Source organism: Macadamia integrifolia, chromosome 5 (genome assembly GCF_013358625.1).
Source record: "Macadamia integrifolia cultivar HAES 741 chromosome 5, SCU_Mint_v3, whole genome shotgun sequence".
In the NCBI taxonomy this organism is placed as follows: domain Eukaryota; kingdom Viridiplantae; phylum Streptophyta; class Magnoliopsida; order Proteales; family Proteaceae; genus Macadamia; species Macadamia integrifolia.
Window position 1 is genome coordinate 9572621 of NC_056561.1, and position 12914 is coordinate 9585534.

Consider the following 12914-nt stretch of genomic DNA (forward strand, 5'->3'; position numbering starts at 1 on the left):
TTTTTTTTTGTTAACCAAAGGTGTCCGGGCCAACTTACGCGCACCTCCCGTACGCCTAAGGGAATCGAACCTGAGACCGTGCGCCTAAATCACACTATCCCTAGCCTAAATCACACTATCCCCAGTTCGTTTAACCTAACCATTTGGGCAACCCACGAGTGAGTACAGAATAAAATAAGAAAAAAACACACATACATACACTCACACAATGCGTACGATAGGGTTCGATCCCACGACCTCCTCACCTGGGTGCTGGCTCCACAAGCTGAAGCTACCACCATTAGGCTATCCTAATGTTCGTGTTTAGTTACCTTTAGAAGAGAGAAAAGAAAAGAAAAGAAAAGAAAAACCTTTTTGTATTTTCTCATGTTTTTGACAAGATTTTGTTTTTTTCATTTTAGAGCAAAAGAAAACTTTACAATTCCCAATGTGAATTTTGAAATTCAAAAACTATAAATCTCCTCTTGGTTCAAAATATGCCAAGCACAAAATGAACCTCTTAAACCAATTTTGTACTTCATTCTTTTATTCACACAGCCTCAATGGAAAAGTTTGTTGTAAGAAAAGAGAGAATAAGTAAATTCTATGTGTGAATCAAGCACCGTACGAGAATGGACCTAATTATAACTCAAGGAAAAGAGCCCCTATGTTTGAAGTGCAAGAAACATGACTAAAAAATGAAAAGAAAAAAAAAGAAAAAGAATTGCACTTGCCTTTCGGTTTTTATCCACTAACACTCCTTCAGGGCAGCCATGGCGAGACATATTTTTACTTGAATGGGCTAAACTTTAGAGCTGGGAGATTATTCAATTGTAGAGATGGACTGTATTGTGTAGTAACATGGAGTGTTTATATAGAAATATTTGGAGGGCATGAATTTGTCACAATACCCTTCAACAAACGAAAACAATTATGTTACCATACAAGAATCATTTTCATGTAAAAATCATTCTCACACGATATAATTCACATAAATAGAATCCACCACAAGAATAACTCTCATATGAGAACATGATCCGCTTTCTCAACTAACAAAAAGAAATTGAACTTGACAAATTAAATGCCCTTAGATATATTTTTTTTTTCAATCAGTCACTTCTGGTGACGCACTGATCTAATGCAATGGCTGACGTCCCCATGAGTTACACAAAGGCCCTCGAGTATCACATTTGCCGGTACAGTCTCATTAAAAAATCAAACATGTCAATATCATGGGAAGAAAAAATCAAACTTAGAATATAACATGCTGAAAATTACAAAACTGCCATCCATCATCATCTATATCCCTATCATGCTAAGTAATCATCTATAACATGGAAAAATCAAGATTGAAACACATATGCATTAGGACATGGGGATGGGGAGCATACAAGCACGAAATATAATACAAACATGATGTACTATAAACAAGAATAAAATACAACACATGACACATATACAGAAAAAGTTCGAAATGCCCCTAAGACTTGCAAGTTTGGCAAATCTTTCATAACACATCTAATATGGGGATGGAGTTAAGAAAATATGCAAAAGAATTAACTAACATGATAAATAAGGAGCTAACATCATAAAATATAAATAAATTACAAGAAATAATGTGTATGAAATAAATACAAAAAGACCCTTATGTCCTAACAAAATCTAGGAAAAGGAAAAACACAAAAAAAATGAAAGGAATAATCGTACATGACAAAACCAATAGTTAAAAACCATGAAGTCAAAATAAATATGATTAAACTAATGAAAAAACATCATAAAAAAAGTAAAATACAGGACGGTTGGGAGGGGGTAGGGTTGTAGAGCAAGGGCAAGAGGACGGTGGGTGAAGAGATTAAGGAAGGAGGATAGGGGTGGTGTGGGGTTGCCTTCAATTGTGTTATCAGAAGAAGAAGAAGAAGGAGGAGGAGAAGAGAAAATTATGAGAAAGATATAGGAGAAGAAAGATGACGAGAATGGTAGGCTTACCCTTCTTCAAGGGTAATTTGATTATTTAGTAAATATTGACCCCATGGCATCGCCACTTAACGATTCTCAACTAACGAAATGAATTTATATGTAATTTCTTTATAAAAATGGGGGAGGGATAAGATATTTTTTCAAAATATGTGAATTGCACCTAATTAAAAAAAAATAAAAAATAAAAAAAAAGAAAAAGGAAGACTTGTAGATTGATCAATTGACCCTTATTTATTTTCACAAAAAATCCACCCTAATTTATGAAACTATTCTGTGGCCTTCATTGATGCACTCCCTCATACCACTTGCTTAGGAAGCCCTATCCCTTGATTGATGACCATGGTGTGAATATTCAACTTCATGTTTCACGTGTCACCTGCAAACCTACAAAATAATAAATGTATTCCCGTATGAAACCAAGGAAAGAAGCTAGCAACTCTTCCACAAGTTGTCAGATTGTTGGGTCTCTCTCTCTCTCATAAAATGACCTGTAAATCAATCGAGTGATTGATGCAACCCCTCATACCACTTGCTCAGGAAACTTTATCCCTTAATTGATGACCATGGTGTGGATATTGAACTTCATGTTTCACATGTCGCCTGCAAGCCTACAAAATAAGTATGGTTGCCAGATTGTTGGGTCTTTATCGTCTCTTTTCTCCCTACTACTCAGATCTTGATTTTCCAACAAAGGGAGCACATACATATTCTTTCTCTCTCTCTCTCTCTCTCTCTCTCTCATAAGCTGATTTGGGATCATAACATATCATCACGCTTTTAAACCCGACGTCCACGATGACCCACTCCGGATTAGGTAGCTCTTTCGAAGGGACTTTCACTGTCCTGGAAAAACTCAACCCTGTAAACTGGCTTACAAGGTGAGGGGACCCAAGACTATATCAACCAACATTAATTCCCATAAGAAACCGATGTGAGATCAACCCCCATAAGCTGATATGGGATCGTAACAGACCCTTATTTATTTTCACAAAAAATCTACCCTTATTTATGAAACTATTCTGTGGCCTTCATTAATGCACTCCCTCATACTACTTGCTCAGGAAGCCCTATCCCTTGATTGATGATCACCGTTGTGTGGATATTCAACTTCATGTTTCACGTGTTGCCTGCAAACCTACAAAATAGTAAATTTATTCCCATATTAAACCAAGGAAAGAAACTAGCAAGTCTTCCCCCAAGTTGCCAGATTGCATTATATGATTTGCTCACACCACTCCATAAATGCCCCTCAGCCTTATCACTCCTTTGAACTAAACTGATAAAGAGTATAGAAACTTAAAGAGCTAGGTACAGAATCTCAAGTTTCTCCTTTTCTGAACTTGCTTGCTTGGTTTCGAGTAAATGGATATGCTGGGCTTGGGGCCTCATTTCCTATTCCTTTTCTTCATTATTCTATTTTTTTAGCATTCGTATTGCCATTACTGTTAGTTGTTTTGGCTTTTGGAGCTTTAGATTTTTCAAGCGTGAGATAAGTAGAATTCTGATTTCGAGTGAGTCGCATGAGTAGGGGTTGTGTATATCAACTAAGTTGAATGGCCAAAGTGAGCTTGCTTAGATGGGATTCTTTTTCCAACTTTTGTGATTCATATTCTTTATATCAAATAAGCTTTTAAGGTTAGTTTTTTCTATCAAATATTTATCACATAGAAATATATGTTCATTAGTATACATGAGACATATTTGTTTGAGTAAATTGAAATCTTGTAAAGCTCATTTATGGATTTGCCAACTACTCAGAGAGAAACGTGTCGGAAAATTTTATTTTATTTCATCTTAGTTTTAACTTTGTGAGAGAGAGATTATTTATTTTGGACAAAGGTTCTTAAAGCCGCCAGGTTTCCTAAATTTTCATGTGAGGGGGCATGTATGGGAAACCTCGGCGTTTTACAATATTTGCATTGAGTTTGAGTGCTAATTAGTAACCAAATTTGGATGTAGTAGATGTTATCATATGGATTCAGATCTTCTCAATGTGCATCAAACAGCTGAGAGTATCTCGAGCATGCTCCCCGAAAGACTCCTCCTAGCTGTTGAATGTGACCGAAAAAAACAATAATTCTAATCATATTACTAATAGTCATATATATTGTGGGAACAGAAATCAATATAATGGCTGGAAATTGCGACACGGGGTGCTGCTCCAATGGAAAACTGATCACTGTTCTTAGCATCGATGGCGGAGGAGCGAGAGGGATCATCCCAGGGAAAATCCTAGCATTCCTTGAAACTGAGCTCAAGGTAGACTATTTTTGTGTTTTGATCATCAATTTCTTGTTATTTGAATATATCTATCTATCTATCTATATATATATATATATATATATATATAAAAAGTAAACAAAAGGGAGAATGTTGCTCGTCCTGTTTCCCATGCCAAACACAGCCCCTGGTTTCAAAGTGGCAGGACCGGGTTTGGGAAAAAGCGGGTGGATAACGTTTCTCTCCCATATATATGGAAGAAAGAATGCTATCTGGCTATGTCAGACTAACTAATTACTCTTTTTTATTAAACAAGCGGTTGGACGGTGATAAATTTGTGAGCATCTCAGAATATTTTGACATGATCGCTGGGACCAGCACGGGAGGCCTCATAGCAGCCATGCTAGCAACTCCGAAACCATCAGACCCCCAAGGCAAACAACCAATAAAGCCTGCTAGTGACATTTGCAACTTCTATCGTGCCGAATGCCCTAGAATCTTTTCACCTCAGGAAAAGAATACAGAAGAAAAGAATACAGAAGTCGGCAGGTAGGCATCATCATTATCAAGGTCTAAGTGGGCTCTGCAAAGTTTTTGTATGTACATCTTACCATTTAGACATGGGATAAGTTTTCATTGAAGGGAAGTGCTGAAAGAGAATTGAAGGGAAAATAAATGCTTACATTTTCTATAAAATATAGGGAGAGGGTTTTCTTTACATCCGAGATTTAATTTGGGCATATGGGAGCTATGAGAGCTGTTCAGGGTCACGTATGAGAACGGTTCTGATCCGTGGATAGAGAATCAATTTTCTCGCTCTTCATTTAATAGATTCTATATCCACGAATCAGGAGTATACGAGAACATTCTTGTAAGTGAATCTGATCTATTCACGGGAGCTATAGGGGAGTTTATTCAAAGAGAGAGAGAGAGAGAGAGAGTGAGAGAGAGGGAGAGAGAGAGAGAGAGGCCCTCATTTAGGTGAGAGGATGTGCCAAAGAATTCCCGCACGAAAAGCGTATGAATCTTTTACCCTAAAATATATATTTTTCTACCCAATAAATGTTTGCATTCTCTTTTTAAGAATCCACCATCTTGTGATTAAAGCTATGTTTGGAAGTCAAAGGGAAAAAAAAAAAAAAAAATCGAATTTGAAAAGAAAGATAAACACAAAAAAATCATTGTATATAATCATAACTTTTGTTTTATTATGTCTCTTGTATTAATATATTTTCTTTTCTTAATTACCAAACATGACTCTAAAATGGGAAAAAAACATTTGAAGGTATTCTGGACTCTCCGGTATCCGGACTCCTTCCTTCCTTTTCTCAACTTCATATACCCATATTACAAATAAAAACCTCATTCTATGAATTTGGAGAGTGTCGAACAGGGTGGGATTCTTCTTCTTCTTTTTCTTGGATTCATGACGAATGTCAAAACCGTTCATTCTTATCTGTCTCCTCTTTATAATAATGTACAGTCATCTGAAGGGATTGGCTTGGAGTATCTTCTTGCGAGCAACCAATGCCAAATACAAAGGCACTTACCTGCGCCAACTAATCAAGGAGTTAGTGGGAGAAAGGAAGATAGGGGAGACACTCACCAATGTGCTTCTCACTAGTTTCGATATCAAACTCATGCAACCTACCATCTTCAGCACCTTAAGGGTGATCATCGATCATGCCTAGCTCTAATTTGCTTGCTTTATCAGTTCTCCTATAATTAATTTTTTCTAAAAAAAGAAAGTTACCTACTTCAGTGTATCTATATCTAGACATAGAAATGAGAAAAAACACTATGCTACCCCGACCCCCAACCCATGCATAGAAGAGGTCTTTGTGCGACTTTCCCACTAGCGCAATGGCCACATATATATATATATATATATATATGTGTGTGTGTGTGTGTGTGTGTGTGCGAGGGAACCTAGCTTGCTGGGGTAGCGTTCCCACACTCAGACACAAATGGTTGTGAAAATACCCAACACACACAAGGGTAGTTGGATCTTTTCATACCCAGATGTGTCTGGGTGTGAGGAACACTAGCCTCGCAGTGTTCTTTTTTTCCTATGTATATATACACAACAAGAGAACACTGTCCTCTTGTGCAGCACTGCTTCACAAACCAATGAGAGGCCATGTAGAGACATTTGGGTGGGGACAGTGTGGTCTTTCACGCCTGCCTTTTTGTGGACATAGAGCCATGCAAGCAGGCAGGATTCTTTTTGTGCCCTCCAGTGTCAGCACCCCCTATGCCAAGGCACAGCTGGGTGTGCACGTAAGTTTGCACTTAAGGAACGCCAAATGGGTATGGTTCTTTCTCTCTTTCTAAATATAAGGAGAATGATTTCTGTCCTGTAGTGTAGGGATTGTAACCAGGCAGTTGAAATGACAGCTTTGCCTCCATGAAAGTTGAAAATGTCGACCTTGGCATGTTGACGCTTTTAGGTACACCCTCATTGGCCCCACACTGGTGTAGCCCCTACACCCCGGACGGTAAACCATTGATATATTCTTCATCGTTGTCGTTGTGAGTGATATTTTTTGGTAGAACGTTGCCTGCGATATTAATTGTTGATTATTCTTTATGATTGCACTGTTCGCATGCAGGCGAAAGCGAATGATTTAGATGATTCATTGATGGCCAACGTCTGTATCTCTACAACTGCAGCACCGACTTATTTTCCTCCATATTATTTTAAGAACACCACATTATCAATCACGAAGGAATTCAACCTCGTAGATGGAGGTGTGGCGGCCAATAATCCAGTAATATTAATTAATCTCTCCTTCAACCTATCTGCAACCAAATATGTTTCTTCTTCTATGAAATCCAAGCTCACGTACCCTTCCCTTTTTTTTTTGATAAGACTTTGCTTGCAATTGGAGAAATGGAGAAGGAAAGGAAGAGAGAAAGAACTTGTAATAAGTGCTCGAATAAGCAGGACATGTATCTGGTTCTATCCCTCGGCACAGGAGAAGTAAAGAATGAGGGGAAATTAGCAGTTCAAGGACGCAATTGGGGGTTTCTTGATTGGCTCTCAACAGATTGGCTTAAGGGTTCTGCTGGTTCATGTCCAATAATAGATTGTTTCGCAAATGCAGCATCTGATATGGTTGACTTATACACAGCCATGTATTTCCTACATCATGAACATGATTACCTTCGAATCCAGGTAGGTGTAGTTTGATCTACTATACCAAGGTGCGTCCTTTTCTGTCCCCAGCATTATGGTTTATGTAGTATCCAGTTCTTTATTTGTCTCCCTCGCTCTGCATTTGGATTCTTATGAAATGGTTAAGCTTGTTTTATGATGGTTTGCATGTAAACATGATCCAGAGGAGTTGAAGTCACCGTTTGATGACGTAACGTTTCTGTTGTTTCTGTATTTTATTGTTCCCAGAAATGAAAAAATAGCCTAAAAAGTGTTTGATAAAGTTGTTTCGTTTCACCCGTTTCTAGAAACATAAATCAAAATTTGTGCCTATTTATAAGTCTAAAAACAACTTTGACGTCGTTGTTTCTAGAAACAAATTTGAGAGAGAAAAAAAAAATTACTGTTGTGCTCCATAAATCTTTCAACTATTTAAACCTAAAAAGAGGCAACCGAAGTACCCTCTCTCCCTTTTGGGCATCCGAGAGTACTATTGGGCTTTTTAGTGGCATAATGTCTGCAAAAAAACGTTTTGAGAAATAGGTTTGTCAAACACCAAAAAATCTTGTTTCCAAAAACATGAAAAGTCGTTTCTGCTATTTCCGCTGTTTCTAGACACAAAAACAGCAGAAACGTTATCAAATGGTGCCTTATATTTCTGTCGTTGTTAGATTGTTTTATATTAATTGAGACACTAACATATATGTAATTGATTGCATGCAAATTAAATAACACAGTGTGAGAATTTGGAAAGTTCTGAAGCTGCCATGGATGATGTATCGGAAGAAAACCTTAAGAAGCTTGAGAGGATAGGGGAACAGCTCTTAAACAAACCTGTTGCTTCGGTGGACTTGGAGACTGGCCAGTACAGACCAGTTTCAATTCGACTCACAAACCGAGAAGCTCTTATCAAGTAAGAACACAAAAACTATATATTATTCTTCCTCTACCTAGGTTTATTCCCGGTTAATTGATTATAAATGGGCTATCTTTATTTCTCTATAGTTTTACTCCATAAATAAACACGGCCCTACCTGTCAAAGACTCAAAATCATTAATTTGTCATATTTCAGATCAAACTCAATAATATAACTCCCCATGCAATGCTATACCCTCTCATATATATTCAAACACCCTTGTCTGGGGCAGTTGAGCATCTAGTTTGTTCACACGCTGCACTTTACAGTTGGAGTGTAACATAAGTCTAAGAAAGGTTGTTAGTTCAACAATCCTAAGTCCTAACCCCCTAACCCCCACATTCTTGAAATAATAGTAATGGTAGTAATAGAATAAATGTGGCACAACGGGCCATAAATAGGTCTTGCCTAACATAGTGGCCCTTGTCTAGCATCTGGGAAAAAAAATTTTTTTTTTATGGTCTACGCACCTTTTGGTAATAATCTAAATGTTTTTAGTGCTCTATTTCGGTACTTTTGTAAAATTCATTTGGATTAAAAGTTGACTCATCTACAAAATTCAACTTGCCATGTGGTAGAGACACGTGTTTAGATCAGAAAGTATCAAATATTGTTTCTGTACCTACTTGACGAAGAGTTCAAATTGTCTGCAACGAGTGGTGAGATGCAATAAGCATTCAATGGCTGGGCGGGCCTGACCATGCACCCCAGCTATTAGATGTTCATTGCACCTTACCGTCTCACCATAGACAATTTTGATGGAGTATCCACAATCTTTATTTGTTAATTAAAGGTGCTAGCTAGGCATAACATAGAAAAAATGCTGCCAAGTTGGGTAGTGTAAGTTAATGCCTCCATGTGTTAATCTCTCTCTTCCTTTCTATTAAATGGCATATTTGCCTCCTATTGTGGGAAGACAAAGATAAACATGGGGAGGTGCTAGTGTACATCACGCAGACAGACAAGAGACTCATTCCTTATAAATTAATATAAGAAAAAAAACCCTAACAGGTAGTGTGGCCCCTATGCCAAGACATAGAGGGGGAAGGGGAAGGGGAAGGGGAAAGGGGGAAAGGGGGAAAGGGGGAAGGGGGAGTGGGGAAGGATCACTCCGTTCTTCACGAGGTGGAAATCTCACTTTTGTTGATGCTTCAGCATGAGTTCCCATTGACCCCCACATTGGCATAGGGTCACACTACCTTTTAGGGAACCCTCTCCCCATTAATATAATTGAGAAAGGTCATTTTAGGTAGCCCCTGGAGGATATATTCTAATACTTTTTTCCATTTGGAGGGATTGAATCAGCAATGCCAACTGCTGAATAGATAAGAAGTATCCTCATTTGTTGAATTCAAATTTTTATTGGCAAAATTTAACATTTACACTACCTCAAATGGATTAACAAACTTAAAGGTGTTAAATAATTTGTAATCTTTTTTTTTTTTATCATTTAATAATATATATATATATATATGTACTCAGACAATGAGAGCTTCTGATAATAATATAGTGATAAATCACTTCAAATTATTTTGAAAACTTTTTTTTTTAATCTTTATTTCAAAGAAATTTGAGATAAAGTAAAGGACAAAAAGAGAAGGTTACAAAAAAGGGTGTCAATTTGGGAATCAAACCCGAATGTCAATTGTTTAAGACCATATCGATTCGAGCTGAATAAGAATCGATCTAGTTTTGGAATTTCGGTATTAAGAAAAATAAATTTAATTTAGTACAGTACAGTTTTGGTATCTAAGGCCAAACAATTTGGTATAAACCTAACTATAACGAATTACCCATTCCCAAACCAAATTGAATATACACTTGTGTAGTAATTATATATTATGTATCTTAGTACTATGTTATTTATGTTTCTCATATATTATATATGACATATAGTTTATGAAACCATATAAAAACTTAACCGAATTAGAAACCATTTATGAAACCAAATAAAAAATCGTACCTAACTGAATTGACTCAATATGATTTTTGTATTGAAAATACATTCGAGTTATTGGTACGATATGACTTTAGATTCTCCTTTCTATCTCTTGCATCAAACCAAAAGTATATTAAATTCACAAAACCACACCTATTCATACCGTTAGTTTCACTATTTAGATGTCATTTAGACAGTACCTTCTCTAAAATCTTAATTTTTATAGAAATTAGAAAACTTTATGACTTTCTTGCAATGGTTTAGAACTGAAACTTGGAATAAATATATATATATATATATATATGACTATGGTTTTTCTTTACCGAATAAAAAGAAGAAAAATGATTCTTGTTGTTATATTGATGTTCACGCAGGTTTGCAAAACAATTGTCTGATGAGAAGAAGCGCCGTTTGGAAAAAAATGTAGTCATCTAGGGGTTTTTGTTTCTTCCCTTCTTTATCAATAATTGAGAAAGATTTGCTCCATTTGCACGTTCTACAATAATAAAATAAAATAGAAATAAAAATAGAGAAGGGAAGTCTCAAAATGTGTCTGAAAGAGCTTAGTATTTGGCGTGTATTGAATAAGAAACCACTAGAGCTTAGCAGGTTGGGCGAAATTGTGTCAGTTATATGCAGTATTACTCTAAATAAATGATGTATGACAAGATGTAGTTCTCCTTTTCCATCATGAATGAATGAAGTGTTATTTTATTCCTTCGTCTCACCCCCACCCCAACCCAATATGAGAGTAGTTATCAAAATCAAGTTGAACCTGATGAAATGGAGGTGTTTCGTCAAAACAAATATCTACCTATATTTTTTGTTTGCCAATTAAGTTTGGAGTTTGAGGCTGTGCTTGGTAATGTTTCTATTCTTAAATTGTGCTCTTTGACTCTATATTAATGTATGGTAAACTTATTTGAAAAATAGTTCGAGAACAGTAATGGCGGCGTTTGGTAGACTTGTTCTGGAATTAGTTCTTAATATTTTTGTCAATAATTATAAAAATTTCATTGCCATCATAATTAATTCAAATTGATTAAAACAAAAAAAAAGAACTCATATACAAACTTCAAGAAATAAAAATACTACTACATTGCTAAATTGTGTCACATTGATCCAACAAAGATAAGTACACAACACCAACACCCCCCCCCCAAAAAAAAAAAAACTGCTGTTGATGGAACTTCAATAATATAAATTACGGGAAAAGATTCTTTATGTTTAAAGTGCACATACTGCACGGCCTCTCACATGGGATTATTATATTATTATTTTTTAAAATGAAAAGGAATGATTAAAAAAGCATTGTAAGTAAGGGTGTCAATATATAACCGAAACTGACCGGTTATAACCGAATCAAACCACACCGTAGTAAATTGATCCGGTTTTGATTTTATAGGCCATAATTCTTATTTGGGACTGAACAGAACCAAAAAACCGATGGTTAACCGGAATCTAGTATCAAATACTTAAATTGTTTTGAATTTCCATGGGTTTTTACGAAAAAAGGGAAGGAAAAAAAAAGAAGCAAAGTACCAACCGAGAAGGGAGCTTTACTTTCACACAATCACACTCATTGATTTTCTAATTCTAGGATCATAGTTAATTAGTTATAATATGTGTAGTCTTTTACATAGAAAGTATCTTGTCCTTGGCAAAATAAATGTATATTTTCTTAAATCTTTAGGAAATTTAATGTATGTAGGATTCACACTAGTTGTAGGATGCAAACTATTTTCTAAAACGACACTATTAACCCCATGTAGACCGGTTGTGGACCGAATAACAAAAATTGATTAAAAACCGTTAAAACCGAAACCGGATGAAAAAGATTCTAATTTCACCTTATTCCTATCCGATGTTGTTTTGGTTTCACCTTATCAAAATGTAAATCGAAGTGGAACCGAACCGAATAACCAAAATAGCAACGTTTGACACCCTTATTTTTAAGAGGGTGTAGTGTACCCTGCTTACTCAAAGAATCCTCTCACAAGTCTCACACAAATAATGACTCACTTCTTCTAAATTGTGGTTGTGTTTCCTCCCAGCTTTGGCCTTGATCCTTGAAGAAGTCCTAGTTTCTAATTCCACTAAAAAGAATTTTTTGGGATGTAGCTCAGATGGTAGAGCGCTAGCTTAGCATGTAAAGTATGACAGGCTAATATAGATGGAAGGCTTTAAAAAGACATGTCGAAAAGAGGTAATGAAATATGTGACGAGAAGTCAAACAAGAGAAATAGTGAAGGATGCTTTAGTTATGCCAAGATATTGTTTTTTGTACCTAATATTATTTGAGATCCCCTGCTGATAGCAATGCTGAAGATGGAGCTTTCTCTTCTGATTTTTGGTGATCTTGATGTACTTCTGTTCTTCTTTTTTTCTTAATGAAATTTCTTAACTTTAGCGAGAAGAAAAAAAATCGTTGATAAAGACAACCCTTGAATTTCATGCCATATAAGAGTGATGTGGTAAAATTGACTAGCCGATCTTCTTCACAGCTCCTGATGTTCCAATCGATCTGCACAGAAGAGAAGACAAGGGAGAGCTAGGCTGACCCGGCGGGGGACTCTCTAATGCCTAAGTTAGATCTTTCCACAACAGTTTGCTTAAGAGAGCTTTAGTGAAAAAAAATTTTAATCTCCTGTGATGGAGGCTTACCTTGGTATTTATAGACTGTTGATAGAGAGAGAAGGAGAGACTTTTATGGAGAGTCCTATTA

The 12914-nt window shown here is 36.3% G+C and overlaps 1 protein-coding gene across 1 annotated transcript; it reads left to right on the forward strand.

Moving 5' to 3' along the window:
- Positions 1–3133: 3133 nt before the first annotated feature.
- Positions 3134–10903, forward strand: LOC122078802 (patatin-like protein 2). Its single transcript, XM_042644938.1, has 8 exons — positions 3134–3264; positions 4076–4215; positions 4493–4725; positions 5660–5846; positions 6789–6947; positions 7049–7354; positions 8071–8246; positions 10564–10903. The coding sequence occupies exons 2-8, from the start codon at positions 4087–4089 to the stop codon at positions 10622–10624; spliced, it is 1251 nt and encodes a 416-aa protein (XP_042500872.1). The 5' UTR covers positions 3134–3264; positions 4076–4086; the 3' UTR covers positions 10625–10903.
- The last annotated feature ends 2011 nt before the right edge of the window (positions 10904–12914 follow it).

Bases quoted from the DNA above. Each gene is read 5' to 3' on its own strand.
- LOC122078802 (XM_042644938.1), top strand. From the start codon at position 4,087: ATGGCTGGAAATTGCGACACGGGGTGCTGCTCCAATGGAAAACTGATC. The intron at 7,355-8,070 runs GTAGGTGTAGTT...TAAATAACACAG, and splicing joins ATGATTACCTTCGAATCCAG to TGTGAGAATTTGGAAAGTTC. The intron at 8,247-10,563 runs GTAAGAACACAA...ATGTTCACGCAG, and splicing joins AACCGAGAAGCTCTTATCAA to GTTTGCAAAACAATTGTCTG.